This window comes from Gobio gobio (genome assembly GCF_949357685.1).
Source record: "Gobio gobio genome assembly, chromosome: 2".
Taxonomy (NCBI): domain Eukaryota; kingdom Metazoa; phylum Chordata; class Actinopteri; order Cypriniformes; family Gobionidae; genus Gobio; species Gobio gobio.
In genome coordinates this window covers 66,668,593-66,696,451 of record NC_137098.1, presented here as the reverse complement: position 1 = coordinate 66,696,451, position 27,859 = coordinate 66,668,593, and the positions used below count along the sequence as shown (strand labels likewise).

Here is a 27,859-nt window from a genome sequence, read left to right as displayed (position 1 = left end):
TAATGATAGATTAACTAAAATTATGTATAATTGATTAAGGGTATAATAATTACATAAATTATATCTAAATCATTCAAAATTATTGTTATTATAAATAAACATTGTTGTGTGTGTGTGTGTGTGTGTGTGTGTGTGTGTGTGTGTGTGTGTGTGTGTGTGTGTGTGTGTGTGTGTGTTTATATTCTGGACTGTTATGCTATACATTTGGACTGATCACTGCATGAGCTCTCATAAGCTTTATTTATTTACCAATTTCTTAAGAATACAAATGTTTACTCGATGTTTTCCTAAACTCTGTGACTTGTTTTAAAGAGTCTGTGGTCAAAAGTCACATCTGGGCTATTTGTTTACAAAACTAACAAATCATTAAAATACGTGAGTTTTGCTCTTTAGTGAGTTAGTGTGTGGCTCTGAAAAGAGCCGTTGAGGAACAAACAGTGGATTTTTATTTCTTTTTGGGAGCTGCCTTTTTAGGTTTAGCAGCTTTAGGCTTTGCCGCTTTAGGTTTCGCCACCTTGGCCTTTTTAGGGCTTTTGGCTGCTTTCTTAGCGGCTGCTGGCTTCTTCGCCTTCTTGGGGCTCTTCGTCGCCTTCTTAGCGGCTGTGGCGGCGGGTTTCTTGGCCTTCGTCGGCGATTTCTTGGCGGCTTTGGGCTTCTTTGCTGCTGCAGCTTTGGGCTTCTTAGCGGCGGCGGGTTTCTTGGCCGCGGGCTTCTTCGCTTTAGGAGCCGCTTTCTTGGCGGGTTTCTTCTTGGTCTCGGCTTGCTGCTTGTTGAGCTTGAAGGATCCGGAGGCGCCGGTCCCTTTGACCTGCACCAGGGTGCCTTTAGTCACCAGGCTCTTGATGGCGATCTTGACGCGGGAGTTGTTCTTCTCCACATCGTAGCCGCCGGCGGCGAGCGCTTTCTTCAGGGCGGCGAGGGACACACCGCTCCTCTCCTTCGACGCGGACACAGCCTTGACGATGAGCTCGCCGACGCCTGGACCTGCTTTCTTGGCTTTCGCAGCGTATTTCTTCTTTTTGGTCGCGGCGGCTGCTGGAGCGGTTTCTGCCATGATTTCTCCGAGTGAATCTGGACTCACACAAACTGACTGTGATCATCGTCAATGAGCCGCGCATTTAACCGCAGCATGAGAACCGAGTAGACTCAACCCACTCTGTTCTGCGTCTGCTCCTCCACCAACGCATTTGCGTGTGTTTTCTCCTTTCATATTTGGAATAAAACTGGAGTTGTAAAATAGTTTAGTGGAGTAAAAACAGCGCACACATCGAGTAGAGATGTTGAACTTTATTTAAAGACTAAAACACGCGACAAATTAACATTTGAATTTATCATCGTCTGATCAAATCCAAAGCGCGCGTCTGTAATGAACGAGGCTGTGTGTGTATTTCATGTAATTGTGTTTATTAACATTGATAAACTATTGAGTGTGTCGTCCTGGTTATGAACTAGCACTCTGACAATGTCTTTAATGAAAGGAAGATCTCTGAGGGACTTGCAGTGTTTCATTCAGAAGTTGTTTTGCTCAGACTGAAGCACATCTGTCACATCTGTCTGTCACTGCTGATTCTCACATGTTTCAAAGATGCAAGACTCAATAAAGTTCAATCTCACAGCACCTGATCCCATACATGTGAACTGATGAATAAAACTAACACATTTATTGGTATAGTGTGCAAGTATTTCTAGCAATAACATGACGGGACGATGTTCATGATTTCTTCAACAGTTCATTAATGGAAGAGTAATGCAAATGTGTTTTCTTGAATACTAAAGCTTCATTGTTATTAAATTAAACACTAATGACGATATTAGACATAGACCCGTGTTCCATGAGTAGTGTTGAGCCTCTTTAGGAAATAAATCATGTTCATAATTTAGAGGTTTTGTGCTTGATTTATATATTTTCACATGAGACTTGGTACAGCATTACTTTAAACCAGAAACCTAAATGAAGATATTTGCGTTCTGGTTTGGATGAAGGACCATGAGAGGAAAATCCATGAATAAAAGTCTCTTATATGTCAATCTTAGTCCTGACTATATCTGACTGTCAAACATTCAAAGCTTATCCACACAGACAATCATAAACCCTCAAATTCAAACAGCAATGCAGTCAAATCAGACAACAAGAATGCAACAAACATGGCATTACCAAATTAATGTTACATTATATTATCTGACATATTTTTAAACAGGTGGATTGTTAATTTAAACAGTTGATCCTGTGACAGAAATATAGAAAACAAAGCAAAATAAAGGGAAAGTGTTTGTTTCCATTATCTTAATTTCTGAATAATAAGATGAACTCCATCCTGATTCTCATTGCTGTGATCATCGTGTCATTTCTCTAGACATATTATTACTATATACACCGATCATGCATAACATTATGACCTAATATTGTGTTGTTCCACCTTTTGCTTCCAAAACTGACCTGACCCGTCGAGGCATGGACTCCCTGAAGGTGTGCTGTGGTATCTGGTGTTACCAAGATGTTAGCAGCAGATCATTTAAGTCCTGTAAGTTTCGAGGTGGGGCCTCCATGGATCGGACTTGTTTGTTCAGCACATCCCACAGATGCTCGATTGGATTGAGATCTGGGGAATTTGAAGGCCAAGTCAACACCTCAAACTTGTGCTCCTCAAACCATTCCTGAACCATTTTTGCTATGTGGAGGCGCATTATCTGCTGAAAGAGCCACAGCCACCAGGGAATACCGTTCCCATGAAAGGCTGTCCATGGTCTCAACAATGCTTAGGTAAGTGATACATGTCAAAGTAACATCCACATGGATGGAGGACCCAAGGTTTCCCAGCAGAACATTGCCCAAAGCATCACTGCCTCCGCCGGCTTGCCTTCTTCCCATAGTGCACCTGGTGCCATGTGTTCCCCAGGTAAGCCACGCACACACACCCGGCCATCCAAGAGATGTAAAAGAAAACGTGATTCATCAGACCAGGCCCTTCTTCCATTGCTCGTGGTCAAGTTCTGAAGCTCATGTGCCACTGTTGGTGCTTTGGGCGGAGGTCAGGGGTCAGCATGGGCACCCTGACTGGTCAGCGGCTGTGCCGCCCCATACACAACAAACTGAGATGCTCTGTGTATTCTGACACCTTTCTATCAGAACCAGCATTAACTTCTTGAGCAGTTTGAGCTCCAGTAGTTCGTCTGTTTGATCGGACCACACGGGCCAGCCTTCACTCCACACGTGCATCAATGAGCCTTGGCCGCCCATGACCCTGTGGCCGGTTCTCCACTGTTCCTTCCTTGGATCACTTTTCTTGGATCAATTTGGCCCTTGTCAAACTCGCTCAAATCCTTACGCTTGCCCATTTTTCCTGCTTCTAACATCAACTTTGAGGACAAAATGTTCACTTGCTGCCTAATATATCCCACCCACTAACAGGTGATGAAGAGATCATCAGTGTTAGTCACTTCACCGGTCATAATGTTATGCCTGATTGGTGTATATGTGTGTCAACCTACGTCTGCACCCGCAGTGACGGTCTGAGGCCGGAGAGAGGAAGAAAGTCTGTCGGTTGTATTTTGACATGTTTTCCACGGCGGCTCTGTGGGTTTAACCAATTCAGACTCAAAATACTTCAGAATACTTATTGTCATGGGACTCACAACCAGTTTTGAATCACATACACATTTCATTTATGGAATAGAGATCATCATTGTAAAGACCACCTCTGATATTATCACATTTAAAACTTCTATAGACAAAAGCCTTCACACACACACACAGTTATGATGAGGTGGCAGCTGCAGGAGTTTGATTGACAGCTGTAGATAATGATGCAGATCGGCTTTAGATTATTCACACTGACCTCCAGTCACTCACACATCTCACATTCTCAATCTGCACTGATGAAAAATTATTTAAAAATATCTGTGGACCGGAAGTGGTTCAGTTACACTTTAAAGTTTTGTTGCAAAATCACCCAGAAGTTCTTGGTAACTCTGGTGTTCTCATACTTCCCTTTTCTCTCTGAGACTGTCAACATTTGGCAATAGCTCTTTTGACTCTGACAGTAAATCGTAATGTTTGGTTTAAAGTGATCTGCATAAAGATCAGATCCAGCATTGAATTAAATCACTTCTCATTCAGTCTGATGTAGTTTTGCATCCATTACTAACAAACCACACATATTAATATAATAAGACTTTTCTTAAAATGTATTCAAGGCTCTTTATTACTATGAGGAACTCGTTCAACATTTCTTAAAAGAGGATTCTGCTACTGTTTTTGTTCTAAATTCTTGTTAGTGTGTGAATTCAGGGAAGTATAAGCATGAAGTTTAAGCAGAAAAGGGTTGTTTGATGCTAACTCTGGCCTGTGAACTGCGGTTTCTTCTCTGTGTGTGTGTACAGGAAGTGTTGAGTCTATAAGTCAGACTGTGTGTTTGACAGCGTGTCATTAATACATCAGTATGGAGCTCCGTTCACTTCCTCTAATGCTCTGTGAGTACTATTTTATCATTTATTATTTTTTTAAATGATAGTGAATCAGTGATCATTTATATTTCATCTTCTTATGCATTGAATCTGTTTTTCATTCATGCTGCTATTAATGTGAGTGTTAAATCTGTAGCTCATGTTATCTGTGTGTGAGAGTGAAAACACTTGATGCTGAATGAGATCAGTGTATTGATCATTACTGTGATTCTTCAGTCGTTCAGTTTACGGTTTGTAATGGTTGAATCGCAGATGCTGTCGTGTTCGGTCACTGTCTGTTGTCTTCAGTAGATCTTCACTAAAGCTGTTAGTGCATCTTAGTCTTAATTGTGATGTGGTGATGTCACTGACCAATGATGTCACTTCCCATATAGCACTGATGGCGTGCGTAATAAGATCTGCAGTCCGTTAGCGTGAGCTTCTCTTCACACTGTGGTTTCAGTTCTCAAGACAGCATCACTAGATATTCTTGAAGATGTTTTCTTCACACTTCCTCTTTCACCCTCAATATGTCCAGTTATTATTCACTGCCTTATATAGATGTGAATAGAGATCTCTGGCATCAAATCAACATTGTCACTGCTTCTGGGTTAAACCAAAAAGTTGGCTAAAAGTTTCCTGCATGAGCCCGTTTTAATTTATCTCGCCCACATTTTAAATTCTGTATTCTGTGCATGTGTGTGTTTTGTCTCTTTTTGCTTTTTAGTGCTGATTTCAAACATCCGCCCTGGACACACTCAAGGTGATTTATATATTTATATTTTCTTCAAATATTCACACATATAACGTGAACAGAAAGCATTTATAGCAGCGTGTCAAGAGTGTTCATGTCATTTATTGGGTCTTTACTGATACAGTTGATCTGTGTATGAAACTAATGTCTCGTATGATTAATGTTTAAACTATATCTGGATGTTTTATGTGATGTTATAGAGAGACCAAAGGCTGTAGTGATTATAGAGCCTGACAAACCTGCTATCCATGTTTTCACTTTTAAACGGTAGGGGGCGCTATTACACATCTTCAAAAAGAGTGCATAATCTCCGGATAAAAACGCAGAAAAAAAAAGCAGAAAGAAGTGATTGAAAATCACTATCAAATATAAATGCCAAATATAAATACTCACTTGCGGTCTTTGCACTTGATGACTACTTACTAGGGATGGCTCGATACCAAAATTTTGGCTTCGGTACGGTACCACAATCTAATACCGAAGTACCGATATTAAATCGATAGCATACAGGGTCTGAATTTTGGTGCGGGTATTGCGCATAATTTTACTCACTCTCGCAGGTTTGAGGTTTATAAAGCGGGAAGTTAACGCAAATGTTTATTATTAAATGAATCAACAAAGATTATCAAATCAGCCATTTGGAAACTTTAATTTGCAAATTCATTTCAGCAATACACCCTTCTCTAGCTCTCAAAATGAGCAAATTGCTTCTAGCTTCAAAAGACATCACACATGCACTATAAAAGCAATCTGCGCGCTCCGATTCAAAACTTATGCTTTTGTTTCGGGACAGCTGAAGGAACTCACTGCCCACGTCTTTTTAAACCTTGTCAATTTGAACATGCGAACGATTTTATAGCATTCCGTAATACATGGGATGGGAGCTAAGAGAGAGTTTTCTTTGCGCTCATACCAACAACACACACACAAGCCTAAAGAGCGTCGCACATTCCAAGTTAAGTTGTTTTTCCTTAGTCAAATACACACAAAATTATGTCAAAAATGTCCATCTTTAGTGAGTAGTCACATAAACACAGTTGGTTATGTCTTACACGAATGTGTGCAAATATTATTAAATCTAAACGTCATTGGTTGAAACGAACGCTGGAGATTTCATTATATTTAAACGATACGATCTTATGTATGTGCGTTGATCAGTGTTTAAAGAAAATAAATGTCTAAATTAGATTGTTTGTTTTATGCACTCACCTGTCAATCCTGTACAAGTCAGGATGGGCAAGTGACCGATGCTTGGCAAGGTTTGATGGTTCTTAGTTTTATAAGCAAAGTAATTCCAAATTTCACTTCTACTTCTTTCTTTATTAACTCCTTTTGTGCATGTTGAGTGAGATTCAACTGCTGTATTCATTTTGTTCTATGTTGCCACATTTGCCAGTTTTGCGTCAGTTTGGGTAACGAACTTCGGAACAGCATACTGAAATGAGCAAAATCTTGATATCGTACCGTTTGAAATATATACCGGTATTTTCCCAGAACCGGTATACCGCGCATCCCCACTACTTTCATGGTGTATTTCCTGTATTTGGCCCAAGTGTTCAAGTAATAAACTCAATTAGCACCAGGAGGTATATATACAGCAGACTTGCCTCTGTTCCATCACAGTTTTCCAGCATCCCTCCACCACCCCATCTCCTCACTTCTAACTATTCCTAGGATGTAGTGTTGTTTTTGGCTGCCTGTTTTAATTTTAGTTTTAGTCTAGCCTTTGTGTCAAGCTGTCATTTTAGTTTTAATTAGTTTTAGTCACGTTCATACTCTTTTTTTGTCTAGTCAAGTTTTAGTCAACTAAAATTCTGAGCATTTTTAGTCAGAATTATCCATTATCCACTATTTGACTATAAATAAAATAAATAAAAACATTGAGATGTCTCTTAAGGTTCGCAGTGTTTTTTCCTGTGATTTTGTGGCCACATTTCTCCCCATCTTTTTCCACAACAACACCCGTTTTATTTTCCACTTCAATGTAATGAAATTTTTCCAAATATCGTATTAAGAATAAATGCATATTTAATTGAATAGGAAAAAAATATCCTAATTATTATTTAATTATTTAAATCCATTAAATTAGACCCATATTATAGTTAAAATGGTTTTCTGTCTTGTATTTTATCTCAAAATAAAGGATGTAATTTTATTCCACATGGAAATGAGCGGAAATGAGTGAATACAGCCTCTTATTCGCAAGGATTTTTACGCAGGTGGTGGGAGAAAAACACTGATTTTCTGGATTAAGACAACAATAAAATCACTAGCCCCTGTAAATGATGAAAACATAGGGGTTACGAACCCCGACTGGCCAGCCATTGGTCCCTTTCTCTGTGTCAGACTTAACTTTGTTTGGTGTCGTTTACTCACCGCAGCTGCATCTTCTAAATAATGCCGCGAGTGGGGCTTGAAGAGAGTGACGTCGCCTGCGTCTGCGCAGTGCGACCTGATGCAGCCCCTGAATGAGACGCACAGAAATACTGCAAAATAATAATAATAACGCGTTAATAAAGTTATAACATTTAGACTCGTCTAATTTTCATCAACAAAAATGGAGACATTTTAGCATAGTTTTTATTTTGTGAACCACATTTAGCCTCGTTTTTATTCGTCAGTGAATGCAAACGAGTGAGCGAATTCTGACACTGAAGGCGCCGGAGGGGATGCTGTTTTGTTTGAGCTTTGTTAAAATAAAATAAAAATAAATAAATAAAAAAAAATGCTTACAGTGTAGTGATTGCTTTGTGTCATTCCTGCACGAGTATTCCCGCAAAACATTTTCTCAGAGAACAGCTGCTGCATCACCACGTCGTGCTTTTACGAAATATTATCTTCCATTGTTCTTCAAATTATAGAACTGAGAGAACAACTAGAACTTTTCATACAACAAGACGTCCTATTCTCTTACGCAATGGCCAACAGCTTGTAAATCAACAAGCTTAAAGTTAACCCTACAGCGCTCTCTACTTGTGTGGCACTGAACTTACTGGGAAATAATCTACAAGGAATAATAATAAAGTAACTCATAAGCATTTATTTAAAAAAATAATACGTTTATTTTTATGTAAAAAAATATATATACAGGAGCCTATAATATTATATACTATATAGTAGGTTACTAAACTATATTGCATGGGCGTCGAAAGCAAAAAAAAAAAAAAATGTGGATTACAGGAATGACAGGAAAGGATGCATATTTACAAATGACATGAAGCTGACCAGACAAAACATGAAATATTTTGTGTTCATATTGTCTGTCAAAGTAAATTTAGAAATCACTTTTTTCCATACTGTCCCAACTTTTTCTGATTTGGGGTTGTATATGTAATATCTAATTAATTTAACTTACAGTGGAAGGTTTTCCTCGACATCTCGCGATTTTGGAGTATTTGAGTTCCCGAAAATAATTCATGATGGGATAGGATACGCTTAGCCTCAAATACTCCTCCGAAGTGAGGGTTTAGTGTGCATTAAGGGCACTGCGCTTTGGCATGGGGCAGTCTTGCACATTTACTTCCTGTCAAGTGCACACGCTCTCAAGTGGCCAAGATCGCAAGTGCAAACATTTCAAACATTAAACAGCATAAAAGTTCAAAACTTGATCTTTCAATGAAAGTTACCTACATTCCAACATAACAATTATGCATGATGCTAGAATAAAATATTTTTTACAGCTAAAGGTATATTTCAAGTATAAAAATTCCTAAATAGGGTCTGGAGTAATGAGTTTAGGTACAGGGGCAGAGCCAGTGATTCTGTAGGCAAACATCAGTGCCTTGAATCAAAGTCCCTTTAAGACAATCCTTTCACTCGGCAGCCATCTTTGAAACGCCTCTCGGGACTCGGGCATGCAACTGCTGCTCCTATCTCTTTGGATCGGGAAACATCAAATTCTCCAAACCTGTTCGACAAGCTTACGATTAAATTTCATATTTGAAATCACCAATGAAATCTGACAACAACAACTGTCTCATAAATGTGGTTTCCAAACGCTCGAATCATGAAAAAAAACCTGCATTTGTCAGCCTAGCGTTGCACTTTCTCCCTTTTATAAGTAATCGGAGTGCTTCATTTTCTTCAAGTCTTTGCTTGAATTTGATGTGCGTGGCAATTGGGAGCCAGTGCAAGTCTATGAGGAGAGGTGATACGTGCGCTCTCTTCAGCTCGTTGAAGACTCTCGCTGATGCATTCTGGACCAGTTGCAGAGGTTTGGCTGATGCTGGAAGGCCATTACAGTCCAGTCTGGAGAGAACAAGAGCTTGGACATGGAGTTGTGTAGCTCCGATAGGAAGGGCCTGATCATCCCTAATATTGTAAGGGAAATCTGCAGGACTGGACAGTTAAAATAAGTAACATTCATAATAAGTATGATGGCATGATCATAAGAGGGGCTTTTAATTTCACAGAAGAAAATGAGAAGGATGTAAAAAATAATTTAGGGTATGAGGTTTCCAGAGCAGTTTATTTATTAATATTTTCATTGTATTGATATTGGACAGAGACAAGAAATACACACACTGCCATTTTCACTTCTCTTGGTTTCTTTGGATGCAACATCATAACCTCTGTTTCTTCAGTTACAGAGAAACCTAAAGCTGTTCTGACTGTAGAGCCTGAACCATCACAGATATTCAGAGGAGACACTCTCACTCTCACATGTGACGTACAGGGGGAAGGATGGACATACACATTGCAGTGTGATGGTGCACCGCATAAATCTAATGAGAAAGAGTTCGAGATCACTGCAGATCACACACAGACGTGCAAGTGTATGAGCTGTAGAGGATCAGGCTGTTCTCACTGGAGTGATGAAGTGACTCTGAATGTGTCGGGTGAGTGATCATCACTGACATCAGGATCTGCTTTACTGGTATTTCAGCCCAAAAAGTGGCCATCACCTTATCTCCATTTGTGCAGTGAGTTACAATTCACTTATATTGGCCTATTTGAATGCAATATCATATCCTCTGTTTCTTCAATTACAGAGAGACCTAAAGCTGTTCTGACTGTAAAGCCTGAACCATCACAGATATTCAGAGAAGACACTGTCACTCTCACATGTGCCGTACAGGGGGAAGGATGGACATACAGATGGTGGTGTGATGGTAGACAGCACGAATCTAATGAGAAAGAGATCAAGATCACTGCAGATCAAAAACACACATGCACGTGTTACGGCTGCAGAGGATCAGGATCAGGATCAGACTGCTCTGACTGGAGTGATGAAGTGACTGTGACTGTATCGGGTGAGTGATCATCACTGACATCAAGATCTGCTCAGAGATGCTACATGAACAATAAAAAATAGCAAATGAAAAAAAAAACTATACTAGTGAACATTTACAGATGCTGTATGTTAGACAGACTGTTCACCCAAAAAATAAAATTATGTCATCATTTACTCTCCCTCATGTTGTTCTAAACCTGTACGAGTTTCTTCTGTTGAACACAAAAGAAGATATTTTGAATAATGTTGGTAATCAAACACAAGGAAGAAGTGCTATACTGTTTTTCAATCCACTATTTATCAAGAACATCATTAAAGCTGTAATTGTTAATCCTGTCTTTAAAATATTGTATAAAGTGAATTCTGTAATACTGAAGGCTTAAATATCTCTTATAAGATCAATTATTTCCTGTCCCTATTAATCTAAATATGATCAGCAGTTTTTATTTCCTGACATACTTTACATAAACCAGAGTTGTGTTTGCCCAGTGTTGCATTAAGATTAGACCCATTCTTAATCGTGTAAATATAATTAATTCCATCCTATTTTACTATATTTTACCTTGTTTTCTGTTACTTTGTATTCTATATTTCTTCATTTCTTACATGCATCTTCTGCCATTTACTCCCACAAGCTTCAAAAAGACTTTCCTTCTGCTCTGCTTAAGTTGACTGCTATGTTAATATCATCCACTTTGTGTGCTTCCTTGGCCATTTTTTCTGCCGTTTCATTTCCTGGTATCCCAACATGTGCTGGTACCCATAAAAATTGCACTACAATTCCCAGATGTCTTAATCTCTTTAAAATAATCAGTATTTCTGCCAGTATATCCCTTCCACATGATTGAAAGGGATGCCAAATTAAAACTTTCCTTTCAGAGTTTGGCATCACCTCCTCAAACCATTCAAGTTTCATCTGAACGGCGACTAATTCTGCTGCATATGCTGATGTTACATCAGTTAATCTAGCTTTATTACCACTTTTAAATTCTGGTATATAAAATGCTTCACCCGTTCGCCCTGTTTCAGGGTTTTTGGATCCGTCAGTGTACACCGGTTTTGGGTTTTGTTTATGTTCATGCCTTTTATTTTGTAATTCATGCACTTAGTTATGCTTCCTGTTTGTCATGTGCTTCCCTTGCTCCTCATGTATCTTACAATCATTGTTGCGTTCCAGTTCAGTACCTTCCCCTGGTGCTTCCCCTGTATGTGTCATGTTTCGATTGGTAGTTTAGGCCATGTGTCCCGGGGCACGTTCAAGCTCAAACCGGTGCGTAACGTTTTGCTACGGTTTCCGGGTTGAACGACATGTTTCCTGGACAACCTAAAAAAAAATGTCAGCCCAATCAGCAGCAACATGTATAAACCGTGCTGTGTTAAAGAGACAGCTCACACATTGGGTCCAAGTAAAGTCGTTTACAAATGTGTTGCAGCTCAGTATACGCAACAATTGAAGATATTAGAAGACATGATTGTCGTAAGAGTTTTATAGTAAAAATATAGCATATCAACATGATGATATAGTTGTATTACTATAGTAGTATAGTATTTTTAGCTTCATTGCAAGGCAAGTTTATTTATATACCACATTTCACACACAATGGTAATTAAGTGCTTTACATAAAAATGAGAAAAAATACAAGGTATTAAAAAAGTAAGAACTAGAAATAAAATGATTTATTTTAGAATTGATTACTAGGAGATAAAAAAGTTAATTAAATGGGATGTTCTCTTTTATTCTGGACGGCAAGGGCAGTGACCGTAACATCGAGCGTGTTTTCCCGTATTAAACATGTGTTTACTGATTTCATCAGGCTCTGAAAATTACTCAAAAAGAACACAAAGAATGTCCTTCTCAGCTGCCGTAGCTGCAACTCTTGCGTCATCAGAACAGGGTGCTCAACGCAGCTCCGATTCCGTTTAGAAAACATTTTGCAACGTTTTGTCGGGGCTGAACGCCCCTGAACACATGGCCAGATCTTGGGGGTTCCTTGTCTTATGTCACGTTTCGATTGGTTCATTGTGTTCAGGAGTTTCTTGTTTGGTCATTAGTCTTGTGTGTATATATAGCCCATATTTCATTGGTCTCTAGTCTAATATTGTTAGTGTAATATGCTGTTCAGTAAGTCTAAGTCAAGGCTTTTTTTTTTTTTGTATTGGTTCATGTTGGGATTCTCAATAAACTGCACTTGTGTTCTGCAAACTCGCCTACAGTGGACATTCGTCACTTGGTGACACTCAACAACAACAACAAAAAAAACAACATAAAGCAACATTACAAAATAAACGCACAGAAAAAGCAACAAGAGTAATCTAATCATGCTGCATTGCATGCTGGGTGATGCGCTGTAGAAATACAGTGTGATGTTGTTTGTTTAGAGTCATTTTTGTGCTTTCCAATACTGTAAACTCACAGTAAAATAATTAAAACATTTTACAGTACAATTAGCCAGTGTAAATACTTGACTAAAATCATCAGTAAAATAGATAGACTGTAAAGAAATATGGACGTAGAGTCCGTGACGTCACCCATAGGATTCTGATGAGCAGTTTTGAAGTGTAAAGTAGGGACGAGCTGGTCGTCGCCATGTTGGCAGCGTGACTAACAGACAGCAGACAAACGGCAATCCACCTGTCACTCAAAGTGGCCACGCCCTTAATTATGCAGAACTTTAAGGCTTTATATAATGTAAACTAATGAGTTATGAAAAAATTCACCCCCTCACAGTTATCATGAAAGGCAAAATTAGATATATAGACCAAAACCACAATTTGTGCCAGACTGTAAACATGTGTTCTTCTGCTGTAAAGTTGGGCATTTTAACATGAGGCTCAATGAGATTCTGCTCCTTCTGGAGTCTGTCTCTAGCGGCCAGTCGATGAACTGCAGTTTAAGTCACTTCCGTATTGGCTTCAAGAGAAACTGGGGGAGGTGCCGCTTGGTAAAGTACTGTAGATTTGACATTAATACAAGAGAAGTCCTACTGAGAAATTACTGATTATTAACCTGTAAACTATTAAACTGAAACTACACACTAACATTTTTAACTGTGTATTTGTTTGTGCAGTGACATAAAGAGTTTAGTACAGATCGAGTCAGTTCACTTATGTTGACTTCTTTGGATGCTACTGTATATATCATAACCTCTTAAGACGTTTCTTCAATTACAGAGAGACCTACAGCTGTTCTGACTGTAAAGCCTGAACCATCACAGATATTCAGAGAGAATGTCACTCTCACATGTGCCGTACAGGGGGAAGGATGGACATACAGATGGCAGTGTGATGGTAGAAATCACAACTCTAATGAGAAAGAGATCAAGATCACTGCAGATCACAAACAGATGTGCAGGTGTCGCGGCTGTAGAGGAACAATCTGCTCTTCCCTGAGTGATGAAGTGACTCTGATTGTGTCGGGTGAGTGATCATCACTGACATCAGGATCTGCTCAGATGACACATGAACAATTAATAAACTGCAAACGAAAAAACTGTACTAGTAAATATGTAAATAACAGATGCATCTTGTTAGACTAAACTGTGTGTTACAGCATCTTATTGTACGTGTCTTCTTTATGAGAGCTCTTATGTTAGAAGAGCATAAACAGCCATACAGTTACACATTACTCATAATGACAGAGGAAATAAGCTGAAGGTTGGGGTAAAATTAAGATGCATTTAGTATAAATGATAGAAGTCATAAGCAGAGATAGATGATGACTGAAGACTGAATATTAACTCAAGATCATCATGAAATATTTACAGACAAACCCAGAGTAACTGTGGAGCCCCAGAGTTCAGTGTTCACTGGAGACACAGTTACTCTGAGCTGTGACGCGAGACGCTCAACTGGACAGAGGATAATCTGGTACAAAGAGTTCAAGATAATAAAAGCTGGTGATGAAACAGAAACACTGAGTGCTGTGAGCGTCTCTGATGGAGGAGTGTACTGGTGTGGTGTAGAAGGCTCAACACAAGGTCAAAGAGTGACGCTAACAGTAAGAGGTGAGTGCTGTTTTACAGGGCAAACTGATTTAATAATTATATTATGCAAATTAATGTCATCCATCAACACATTATCTTGTAGTGGTGTCAACAATAATCGATTCAGCGATGCATCGCAATGCGGGGCATGCACGATTCAGCATCAATGCGGCAAAGTGCCATAATCGATTATGTCACCGTTTATTTTCTGGCCTTAAGTTGGACAGAGTTGTGAAGTTTCAATTACTTCCAGAGTCATAACAACAACAATCAAGATGGCTGAGGCGGAGGGAGATGACCGCGATAGACGGGTAATTAAAAACGCACCCAAAGCTTGGAAAGCGGACATCTGGGCACATTTCGGATTCTGATCCACGCGGAGCGGTGGGTATGGAGAGCCGGAGCCCGCGCTCCCATTGTGGATTCACACTGTCTGGCAGCGTTTGTCTCACGCAGATATTGCAAATACAGACAAATATTGTACATTATGTCACATTTTCCGGTCTTCTCCTCCGAGCCCCATCTGTCTCGTGCTTTGATTTATGATGGGCAGCATATGCTGCAAATGCGACCGTGTTCCCCTCTGTCCCAAACACACATGCATATAACTTGTTGCCTATATAAGTAGTCACATGATAAATGTAAGTTAACATTAAAGTGAATATATGCTTCTAGTTTTAATCATTTAAACAGGCTTTTGAAGTTTGGGCAAAAACTTCTGGCAGTGTTGTGTTTTTAATTTTTTTAACAGCTCTGGATGTCATATGGTGATTGTGAAACACACGGGGCACTTCACTACATGATTTCATGGTGAAATTTGTTATTTTCCGTGTTAATCTGGTCAGTTTTGATCAAGAACAATCCACTGTGGCTTTAATTCAGCGTGAGCAGCGTGGCAAAAATAAACTTGGCGCCGAAACGATCGCGGCACTGCTGCTCCTGCAATGCCGCCTCTGCGTGCGATGTGAATGATCTAATCTGTTAACATGGGCGCCGAAAAAAATATGCGCTGCTTACGCCCTGCTAACGCGCCTGCCACACTAAAATCAAGCACGAGAATTGACGAGTCCCTAGTGTCAACGTTACTGTGTGTGTTGCACTGTAACTGTTGCAATATTTTTATTGCTGGGTGCCTGGGTGGTGGTTGTTGTTACAATAGTGTGACTGTAATTACGGATTAATATTTGCACAGGAGTTCATGAAGTGCCCTGTCTAAGAGCTTTTTACTGTGTGTAAAAAAAAACACTTATACTGCTGGAAAAAGTTGGCTTAGTTGGTTATTATTGCTCTATATAATTTCAAATGGTTCTAAAGCAGAGAGAAGAGAACAGTGATTTATGTTTTCTTTTTCAGGTTTGAAAATGCCATATCCAATACCCCGTACCATTCAATTTTATTTTATTTAATGACATTTATGTCAAAGATACAGGATTGTGATAATACACACATAGCAGCCAATACAATCTGTTGTTCAATATCTGACTGCTTGTATTGCCTCATGACTAATTAAAAATTTGCCTTGTTGTGTGCAGTAGAATTTTGATGCATCGCAATGCATCGTAGAATCGAATTGAATCGAATCGTTACCTGGTGAATCGTAATCGAATCGAATTGTGAGGGCAGTGCCAATGCACACCCCTATTATCTTGTACTGTCAGTTAAACATCAAATATTTGCTCTTTGTCTAGAGAGACCCAAAGCTGTACTGCGTGTTCATCCTGATGGACGAGTGATCAGAGGACAGACGGTCACTCTCACATGTAATATACAGGAGACGGACGTCCCTCACTGGAACTACACCTGGAATAAAGATAATTCAGATATTCATGACGGTCCATCACAGGAATACAGAATCAGTTCTGTTAATGAATCTCACACAGGTCATTACAGCTGTAGAGGAAGAGAGACGCGAGGATCACGACACACACACACCAGTGATGAAGTTACACTGACGCTATCAGGCGAGGGTGAGAATCTCTCCTCACATCATGAGTAAAACATGTCTAAGAAATATCCAACATGTTAAAAATAAAACAAGCAGTGAGTAATTTAACAGTAAAAGCAACAGAGAATAGATCACGTGAATTAATGTTTAATAATGTAATATGCTCCACTGGTTATTTAATGGATATAATATGTAGCCTATTAACTCTACTGGTATACCTTCAACAAAAGCTATTCTAATTATAAAAAGGTTACGTTAATAATCAAATTGCAGGCGATTAGCTGACCTTAACTTCATTAATTTGACCTACTGACCTTTTATTTTAACACAGCAGGATCTCGTGCTCTGATGATTGGAGTGATTGCAGGCCTGAGCGTCTCATTTCTGCTCATTTTCTTACTGGTCCTGCTGTGGTGCTGCAAACACAACAAAGGTTCCTCTTACCTCCTCGAATAAACATACAGACAAACTGCTTTATAATTACAATTGGAAGAGTCTTATAGTCAAAGATAATTTTATATAAATACCTGTCTTAAACTGAGGCCAGGAAAGCCATTTTTGTGTTTTGAAAAGCTGGTCTTTTGTAATCATTGAGCAGGTGGAGGATCTCTGTCTCCCTCTACTGACCATCAGCAGCACAACATCAGACAGACAGAAGAACAGAAGAAGAGAGAACAAACACCACAGCAGTCCGGTCAGTCAACCATCACCCAGAAATACTCACAACATCTTTAACTGCAATAATATACTTTGACATTTGAAATTAGAATTATTTTGGGGCACTTACACGCACCATTCTGACTCATTTGCAAGTCAACAGTGTTCGGTGGCTTGAGAACGTAAACTTTGAAATCATCTTCATGTAAAACGTGAATGTGTGAGAACAGGCATGCCATGCATGTAAGCATTACGTGTTTAGTCTATAGGCAAGTACGTTTGAATACGTATGTGAACAGGCGCATAGTTTGTCTTTACAAAATGGCCGCCAAATTACTTGTCTGGCGTACATAATACAGCGTTTTTAGTCATATCCGCGGATCCATGTGAACGGGAATAATTTTGATAAAGTTTTTATGTGTACAGAGGGAAAGGGAAGGAGGCCTTCACAGGGAAGAGTCTAGTTGACACAGTCTCTGCAGACATTTCAGGGATGCGTTGGTCATGTCTAGGCGCAGGTCCTTCATTTGATCTGGATACGGCTGACTACTGTAAACCTCGGGATAAACAGAGAGACTAACATTAGCGTAGATGCCATTATTTTTATGATGTAACGAGTACATCAGGTGATATGGGAAGTGTTCCCGGTTCCGGCTGACCTAGTTAATGCAGTCTAACAATCATTTAACTGATTTGAATAATATAAATTGATAATGTTCTATATGTATGCCATAGGGAAGAGATGTGTTTTTAGTCTAGATTTAAACTGACAGAGTGTGTCTGCTTCCCGTACAATGCTAGGAAGACTGTTCCAGAGTTTAGGTGCTAAATAGGAAAAGGATCGACCGCCTGCAGTTGATTTTGACATTCTAGCTATTATCAACTGGCCAGAGTTTAGAGACCACAGTAGACGTGATAGAGTATAATGTGTTAAGTATAATGTGTTAAGAGCTCGCTCAAGTACTGAGGCTAATATGGTCACACTTCCTGGTTCTAGTAAGAACTTGAGCAGCTGCTGTGTTTTGGACCAGCTGGAGTTTGTTTATTAAGCGAGCAGGGCAACCACCCAGTAGAGCATTACAATAATCTACCCTTGAGGTCATGAACGCATGAACTAATTGTTCTGCATTTTGCATTGAGAGCATGTGCCGTAATTTAGATATATTTTTAAGATGGTAGAATGCAGCTTTACAGATGCCTGAAATGTGGCTTTCAAATGAGAGATTGGTATCAAAGAGCACACTCAGGTTCCTCACTGACGACGAGAACTTGACAGAGCAGCCATCAAGTGTTATGGTGCGTTCACACCGGACGTTACATTAAGTCAATGCAAAGACGCAAATAGACATTTGGCGGCGCGAATATTCACGCCGCGTTAATCAATCAGGGGCAGAGTGGGGCAAGTAGTAACAACAATGAGGAGAAAATCTGGTTTATATCAATCATATATTAATATCTGGTTCAGACAAGTGTGCATATGATTATCACTGTGATAACATTAAATGACATGAAACACAACCCAGTCTCTTTTGTTAAATGCAAGTTTATCTATGATCAATAACACAAAAGTATAAGTAAAAGGTATAATAAGCTATACATGAAATAAAGCAAACAATTCAGTCAAACATTCAAAGTCAGTGCTAGTCACAACGGTAACGTAAAGTTATAACCTAAATATAAAAAAGTAATGAAACTTCACTTTTCCCTCAGCCTAAATGATTTCCCAGGGAACAAATTATAGATCCATGAGACCAAAGATCGCCCGTTACATCTACACAAGACGAATTATAGCTCGAGACACCACAGAGACATCAGAGCCAGTGGCAAATGTCTGAAGGAATGGCCAAGGAAAGGCTGCTCTCGCCGGGGTTAACGAGCGATGAGCGCCGCTGATCGCCTGAATCTCACAACTCCGAAAACGCCAGATAAAATTTTCAAATAGGCACTCTTTTTACTAATAAACCACAGATTTGAGCTGTAAACAACTACATTATCACCTGAAAAATCTTAAAACTACATTTTGTCACACATTAACAGTAATATTTGAATAAAAAAGGCATGTAAACACAGCCCATGTCAGCCATTTCTCAACAAGACGAACCACCTGGTAGAAGCCCCTCCCATGACGGGAATTCGCGTCTGTTGTGAAGTGAATGTCACGTGCGAATGAAGCGAGTAAACTCAAAATGTTCAAGCGTCCAACTTTATTCTCGTCATTCGCGTCTGGTGTGGATGCACCATTAGAAAGTATTACATGCGGAGGTTTTTGGTCCAATAATTTGAATCTCTGTTTTTTAAGAATTAAAGGCCCGGGTATACTTCGGCCGTCCGCGTTCGTGCACCGCCCGCATGACGTAATTTTCGTCACTCGGAGGGCTCGCGGCCGGCCGCACACCCCGTCCGCGCGCAGCCCAAATTTTGTGACCGCGCGGACGGTCCGCGTGCAACAGCGCATGCGCCAGCAGTACAGAAGAGTCCACTAGGTGGCAATAAACACAGTATTGAGCACAGTGTTCAGCCGTCGAAGAAGAGTGTGCAAAGACCGGTTTAAAAACAACAGGCTTGGGAAAAAAAAGAGAGAATTTTTGATTCTTCAGTGTTTCTTCCAAACTATGTAGCAATGGTGGATGCACTACAGTTCTTCTCCGATCATGCCCAGCGAATGTCCCGTTGATGACAGGACTCAGTGCTGCCCTCCGATGTCTGGTGGAGCATAGACACTTTTTTACTGCGCATGTGTCGAACGCGATCCTCCGCGCGCATCCGTTGTGTAGTATACTTTGAAAGACGCGCGGACAGGGCTGCGCGCGTGACGCGTCCGGGCGCGGTAAGTGAAGTATACCCGGGCCTTTAGAAGTAGGAAATTGCTAGTCATCCAATGTATTATATCAGCTATGCATTCTGTTAATTTTGTGAATTGGTAAGTTTTGCTGGGGCGTGAAGAAATATAGAGCTGAGTATCATTAGCAAAACAGTGTAAAGTAACGCCATGCTTCCTAATAATATCTCCCAGTGGTAGCATGTACAGGGTGAAAAGCAACAGTCCTAGCACTGAGCCTTGCGGTACTCCATACTGAACTTGTGATCGGTGTGACATCTCTTCATTTACTGCTACAAACTGATAACGGTCAGATAGGTATGATTTAAACCATGCCAATGCAATTCCACTAATGCCTACATAATTTGAGAGTCTAGTCAAAAGAATGTTGTGGTCGATAGTATCGAATGCAGTGCTAATATCGAGTAACACTAATAGAGAGATACAACCACGATCGGATGATCAGAGTAAATCATTTGTAACTCTGATGAGAGCAGTTTCGGTATGTAACTAAGCCATAGCTGGAGTCGGATCAGAATCCATGTTGCAGAGGTAATTTATTGGGAAAAAACAATCAAATGATCAAACAGTTCAAGACGACAGGCAAAAGGCGTAATCAAAGTCCAGGCAAGGTTCAGCAATAATATTGGGCAGGCAGACAGCAAACGAAATCCAAACGATAGGCAAAGAGAAGATCCAGTAAACAGGCAAGAGGGTCAAAACATTAACAAAGACAATAGCAATAGAAAATGCTTGGTATTGCAGAATAAACTGGCAATACTTTGCAATGTGTTCTTCTTTTTCTTTTTATGGCGAGTGGCACCAACGTTAAGGTGCATTATCGCCACCTACTGTATTGGAGTGTGAACCAGAGTTTACCCATTTCATATAAAAAAAAAAATAAAAAATAAAAATAAACCCTAAATTCTCTTAATCAGCTCTGTTCTCTTGAGATAAAAAAATAAACTCTCTAATCCGTAACTAAATATATTTTTAAGCTTTAGATCATCCACTCTCAACTTTCTAAGTTCATTCTTCATTGTTTCTCGTTCATTAGTATATTTTTGACAGACACATATAACATGTTCTACTGATTCCTCTATTCCACAGTACTTCCATAATCCTGTTGGATGTTAATTTATTAATTTTAAAGTTTTATTCAGCATGGTATGTCCCACCCTTAATCTTGTTAGAATAGTTTCCTCTTTGGTATTTCTTCTTGTCTTCCTCACTCCTTCTACTTCCCGTTGTATTTCATAAAGCTGACGTCCTGTATTTCCTGTATCCCATCTTTGTTGCCACTCTTTAGTGATATATGCTTTAATTACTGCTTTTGCTTCAAATTTACTAAATGAGATATTCATAATATCCTCATTTTCCAAAGCCTGCTTTGCTAATCCATCAACCTTTTAATTTCCCTTTATCCCCCTATGTGCTGGTATCCACATAAATCTTATCATAATGTTCATATTTTTAAATCTGAACAAGTTTTCATATATCTCATTTACTAGATCCTGTCTACTGTGAGATGTGAATGATTGCAATGACTGTAATGCTGAACTTGAATCTGTACAAATTATAATCTTTTTGATCCCAGTGTCTTCTATCCACTGTAGTGCTGTTGCTATTGCCATCATCTCTACAGTGTAAAAGGCTTTCTTCAACAATAGCTGCAATGTCTCCAGATTCTTTAAATACCTTCCTTAATTCTAACATACAAAAATCCAAGAACACTGCAGGAAACATCCAAGGTGGAGTTATTGATAACGATACTGTAGGAATGTTTGCAATGTGTTCAGAGAGGCACATGGCTTATAAAGCTACAGACAGGAAGTGAGAATACAAACAGGAAGTGTCACTAGAACTCAGGTGATGGCTCCCTCTGGTGGAGGGATGAACTGTTCCTGGGCTGAAGTGTTACACAGTACTATGATAGGGTCTAAATCCTGACTGGAAATCCTTGCAGATACCATTTCTTTCTAAAAAAAAAAAAAAAAAGCATAATTGTGAGCACACTGCCTTTTCTAGTATTTTTGACAGAAAGGGTAGATTTGAGATTGGCCTGTAATAGTAGACTGGGTAATAGACAGCCTGATCTGCCAGCGATTTGATTTCACCCAGCAACTCAGTCTGGAAACCTGTACATTAATTTCTGCTGCTTCTGTTACACTTTTGCGGGAACCAATCACAGACTGGCTTATCCACCTGGCCCACTATTGGAGGGATTATCACGATGACGGATAGAGAAGCGATGGGTCGTTGCCCGTTGATCACGCCTCTTGTGGTCTGATTGGTTGAAGGACTATCCAATTGCGTACAGAGTCATTTAAAGGTCCCATGGCATGAAATTTTCATTTTATGAGGTTTTTCAACATTAATATGAGTTCCCCTAGCCTGAATATTGTCCCCAAGCGGATAGAAATGTTGATCGGTGTAATACCGAGTTCTGGCTGTCTTTCTCTGCCTTTGAGAAAATGACAGGCCAGACGAGCCAATCCTGAAGTCTCCTGGTTTGACGTCCAAGCAGGAACGGTTTCCTCCCTTTCCTCCGCCCAGAGAATCTGGCACGCCCATGCAAACGCTCGAGAGATCATTACTTGTGAACAAGTGAACGCTGGCAGTTTCTCAGTGTTTGGATGTACAAATGAAAACAGAAGTCTTTTTTCAGTTCCTTCTGATCTGTGATCATTGATTTCTTATGTGTAGCTAATTATTTATTATTCGTGCACACACTGCGGCTTCTCTCTCTCGACAGAATGGTGTTTTCGATCTTGTGAGTCAGTGTTTTTGTACGTCCTCGTCGCGTCTATCTGTTCTAAAATGTGCATACAGTCGTTTCTGCTCAACATAGAGAGCCACAGCTTTAGAGATAAACCTCACACACACCGAAGCTCGGGCTGACCGGTCGGCCTCCAACATCCCCGACCCCCAGTACTGCATCTGGCCCACAGCGGAGGCGCCTTACGCGGCGCGAGATTAAGCAGAAGGGGGGTAAGCGTGAGGGTATCCGGCTAGGCTAGCCAGCTATCCCCACAATAAACTGGATTACATTCGATTACTGCTGTTGTGTCTTTGTTTGCGCTGTGTACTCAATGCGCGTCACTGAGGCTTTTCATATGATAGGAACATGTCTAAGAATAATGCTATTATCAACACTTACTCGTAACTCGTTCGTCTCGACAGCTGTAATGATACTTTGCATGTGTTACAAAGTTGGTAATAATGATGAAGACGGACTCGGTGTGACTGGAACTCGTGTTTATTCAGAACTCTCAGATACAAACACAATAAACTCGCGCTGACAGAAAGCGCTCTCACAACTCAGTAGTTACTATAAATAACTTTGTTAGCAATCGCTCCGTCTCCGTGATGTCCGGTTCGCGAACGAATCATTCTTTTGAACCGGTTCTTTTTAGTGAACCGAATCAGTTCACCAAATCGGACTGAATCGTTCTAAACGGTTCGCGTCTCCAGTCAGCGCTGATCCATAATTTACTAAAGTTACTAACTTTCTGACATGAGTGACAGTCCCTCCGACTAGAAATAAACTAATAACCTGAAGTATATGCTGTAACTACAACAGCACTGAACTGAGACTGACAGAACTGATGTGAAGTGAACTCAGGTCCATCTGTCTCTCTGGCAGCAGCTCGTGCCTGCTCGCCCCCTCCGCTCATTTAAAATGCAAAGATGTCAGCCAATCACAACAGTGGGCGTTTTTACTGAAGTCTCACAGCAGACACGCCTCTTGAAGCAGGGCTTTCAGCCAGAGGACAAACATCAGTATTGAAAAAATGCCTTTTATTTCTAAATTATGACATTTTATGATGTAAAAATCATACTAACAATATAAGTACACCTCAGGAAACATTATAAAATAATAGAAAAATGCCATGCCATGGGACCTTTAATTTATGTGCATTTATGCTCTCGTGTGCAGTAGAAAATACAGAGCAGACTCCCCAGACCAATGTTCAATCTTAAATTGAGCTTGGTCTGGTGATAGCCAGACAACTGTAATAGACTAATTCTGTAGGATCAAGTTGTGTGTGTGTGTGTGTTTTTTATTTTTATTAAATACGGCGTTTAATAATAGCCAGCTTAAAAGTTTTTGGTACGTGTCCTAATGGCAATGATGAATTAATGACTTTAAGAAGAGGATCTATGACCTCTGGCAGCATCTCTTTAAGTAGCTTAGTCGTTATAGGATCGAGCATACATGTTGTTGATTAAGATGATATAAAGAGTTTAGACAATTCTTCCTCTCCTATAACAGTGAATCAGTGCAATTTTTCCTTAGGGTCACTACAATGCTCTGATGTGATTCTGTAGACCAGTGTTACTCATTGCACGGCTTGCACCAGCTAAATCTAAACCAGTGAAATGATCATGCAGTCAATACATTTCATAAAAACAAGCAGGGCTATAACATAACCCATTAAAAACTCAAAGTGTCTGATCTATTACAAATAATTTATATAAAAAAAATACCAAAAAACAGCGGCATTACAAGATACATACTAGAAAGGATATTTAAACTTGCTCTGCCCTTACGCCCATGACTCACTGCGGAGTTGTCAGTTTTGGCTGTTTTTCCAGCTTTTAACGACGAATGAGCTCTTATAGATCAACACGATCTCATGAAATGTGTATATATAACACAATTTGTATTTATCGTGCAATTTATACGCCAAAATTACTTTTTACGTGCATATGATACGCATTGTCAACTAGGTTGAGTGGTGTGGGTTTCGCGCCAGCATCATGAGCACAGACAGCGCGCCAGAATCCAGTTGTCTTTCGCTCTTGAACAAACTATAACACACAGAATAATGGCAAAATGTCAGTTTTGTATCCTCAGAAGAACAGTTTTAAATGAGTTAAATAACGTCTTAAATGAACTTATAAGAGTTGTGAGGAAATGGGACGTGTGTGACAGCGCGTCAGATCCTCGTCATGTTCGGCAGCGGCAGATCTTAAAGTCACAGCAGCACTAACTACTAATGAAGCTTGAAGCCTAATAAATGTTAAAAAGCCTTCAATTACACAGCAATGTTGAATGGCTATAATTAATTTTTAAAATGGGGGAGGGTCTATTTCATAGAGACATCAGTATCAGTATCAGTGATACTGGCCTTCATTCATAAAAAGATGCCATTGAACATCTATTTAAAATATACTGTCTTTGTTTTTTCTACATTAATTTGGTGATTTACTGTGAAATTATTACATTATAAAATATATTAAAAATGTGTTTTAAACAGACAGATGTGTGAATAATCTAGTTTAAAACAGCACTAAAAGAAAGTTTACATAAAAAATATATTATGCCTACCCACCATCTATCTACCTTTTGGATTTATTGCATAGCATATTGTATGTTCATGCTATTTATGACTGGATGTAACTTTTGAAACTTTGCGGTAAAAGTGGCTCTCCTATTGATTTTGTCCTATCACTGTGGCTCTCCTGAAAAAAATAGTGAAGACCACTGCTGTAGACCATTGTATAGTTATAATTTTCTCTCTAATATCAATCTTGGATGTAAAGAAGTTCATAAAGTCATTATTGCCATGCTGTTTGGAATGTCAGAAGTTGAAGCTTTATTTCTTGTTAGCGACTGTATCAAATAAATACATAGGGTTGTGTTTGTTTACTTCTAAGAGAGTCGAAAAATAAGCAGATCTAGCAGTTTTAAGGTATTTCTGTACGCGATTGTGCTCTCTAGATAGATAGATAGATAGATAGATAGATAGATAGATAGATAGATAGATAGATAGATAGATAGATAGATAGATAGATAGATAGATAGATAGATAGATAGATAGATAGATAGATAGATAGATAGATAGATAGATAGATAGATAGATAGATAGATAGATAAGATAGATAGATAGATAGATAGATAGATAGATAGATAGATAGATAGATAGATAGATAGATAGATAGATAGATAGATAGATAGATAGATAGATAGATAGATAGATAGATAGATAGATAGATAGATAGATAGATAGATAGATAGATAGATAGATAGATAGATAGATAGATTTTATTTTCCATCATGGATAACAAAATAGTAGCCATCAGTTTTGAACAGAAAAGAGCTCAAAAACTTTTTCTTTTTTTTATGCAGACATTGATGTGACCTATAGTGAGATTGAGATGAAATCAGAGAAGGAAATGAGGAAGAAAAAGAAAGAAAACCAAGGTATGACCACAACAAATCTGCAGCGGTGCATGTTCTGCTTGCTTGTTCTGCTATATCATGCATTCTCAATAACTACAAATATTTTCATGCAGACATTGATGTGACCTATAGTGAGATTGACTTGAAATCAGTGAAGGAAAGGAAGAAGAAAAAGAAAGGTATGACCACAACAAATCTGCTTGCCTGTTGTAATATAATGCAGTAAAATAAATGCAAAAATAAATAATTCTTGCAACTATGAGAACTATATTGATGGCGTTTCGTACCTAATGAAGACTCGACTCTTGTCATCTGTTAGGAAAGACCAGTGAGAGTTGTGACACGGTTTACTCCAAACTGAAGATCGGAACAGGCTAAGGTGAGATCAACTAAAAACAACGCAAAAGATCACAATATCATGCAATTACAAAAATACACATTTTATACTTGTGTTTGTATGATTTCAGGTGCTCACAAATGAGACAAAACTCAGTGTTGGGATACAAAAGTGTACCAAAAGTTGGTGAATTGGAGATTCCCCTATCATATACCTTAATCATAGAGTTTAATTTAGTAATCATAGCCAGCAAATGTGCATGATCATGAGATGTTTTGTGTCAGTTGAGGTCAGCACAACCACACATTAACAACATCATTTTTTCCCAAGCCTGTAAAATTTGTAAAAAGAAATCTCATCAATGTCATTTTTACTTTATAATGCAGTTGAAATGTTGAGACTGGCAAAGTCAATCAAGGCCAGTTTTTCCCTGTTAGTGGCCTATAAAGTTCTACTCTAGACTAAAGAAACCGTCTGCAATGTCTTCTCATATATGCATTCATCCTACATTACTGTCATAGCATTATGTAGGCTATTACAGATTTATGAATACTATAAGAAAAAATAGAAAAACATTTGCAAATATTCTACAAGCCAATTCTGGAGTTTAATACTGCATGTCATTTTAATGCATGAATCTATCCTCTCATTGTCCACTAGATGTCACAATATAGAGATGATTTAGATGTTTCATGTCATTGTGTGAGTTTTTGTACTTATATTAGTACTTTTGTTATTATTTGTACTTATTTTAGTGTCTTCTTTTGATATATTTACTGTTACTCTTGCATTCATACCTGCATTGCTTGTGCTTCAATCATGCATGTCAATAAAAAGAACAAACAGCAAACTTCATGTCAATACTTTTCATTGTAGTTTAGATTGTGTGATTGTGATGTAGGGACTATTTTACACCAGGATTACACCCTTATCTTTCTGAGAAAGACTCTGGGGTTCATATTAACCACACAGGTGCCTTTTTACAGTACAGTTGAACACTGGCCCTGTCCCTAATGGCACACTTCATATACACTTTCGGCCTTGTGGACTTCCAATGGCTGCCATGTGTGCATGTCCGTTAAGTCCATGAGACCGTAGGGTGTCCCATTTGTCATTTTAGGTTTCAGAAGGGTGCTTGCAAAGCCGATATGCGCCCTTGATGCACACTTTTGCTGAGCTGGCACTGAATTGAGCTCCTAAGCAGACTTATTCCCGACAGTCAAAGGTGAGTTACGTCACGAAAGTGCAGACTGGTAGGAAAACCGCAAGTGTTTAGGGTGCAATTTTAGACCCGGTTCACACCTGTATTTTGAGTAATCCACTGTGATCCAATTAACCAAAACACATCTTAATACCAGGTGTAAACAGGGCACAAGTCTTCCCAGGAGGTCTCCCATCTGGGTACAGACCAGGCGAACCCTTAGCTTTAGCTTAGCTTTATTAGGTGTGCAGGCGACAGTTTCAGGTTGAAGGTATGGTCAAGACCAGATCCTACAACA

At 39.3% G+C, this 27,859-nt stretch overlaps 2 protein-coding genes across 3 annotated transcripts; one reads left to right on the top strand and one right to left on the bottom strand.

Moving 5' to 3' along the window:
• Window positions 1-445: 445 nt before the first annotated feature.
• LOC307120323 (histone H1) lies at window positions 446-1,054 on the bottom strand (the record flags this gene model as incomplete). The annotated part of the gene is made up of 1 exon (XM_079807313.1): window positions 446-1,054. The coding sequence occupies one exon, from the start codon at window positions 1,052-1,054 to the stop codon at window positions 446-448; it is 609 nt and encodes a 202-aa protein (XP_079663439.1).
• Window positions 1,055-4,420: 3,366 nt separating this feature from the next.
• Window positions 4,421-27,188, top strand: LOC307120064 (B-cell receptor CD22). 2 transcript variants are annotated; one of them, XM_079806920.1, is made up of 13 exons: window positions 4,421-4,470; window positions 5,171-5,206; window positions 9,787-10,035; window positions 10,189-10,449; window positions 13,602-13,847; window positions 14,195-14,434; window positions 16,102-16,380; window positions 16,690-16,791; window positions 16,957-17,052; window positions 25,970-26,044; window positions 26,137-26,202; window positions 26,343-26,402; window positions 26,491-27,188. In XM_079806920.1, the coding sequence occupies exons 1-12, from the start codon at window positions 4,440-4,442 to the stop codon at window positions 26,399-26,401; spliced, it is 1,740 nt and encodes a 579-aa protein (XP_079663046.1). In that variant the 5' UTR covers window positions 4,421-4,439; the 3' UTR covers window position 26,402; window positions 26,491-27,188. The 2 variants fall into 2 exon arrangements, with proteins under 2 accessions (XP_079663046.1, XP_079663047.1); XM_079806921.1 differs by having other exon boundaries at window positions 4,423-4,470; window positions 16,693-16,791.
• Window positions 27,189-27,859: the final 671 nt, after the last annotated feature.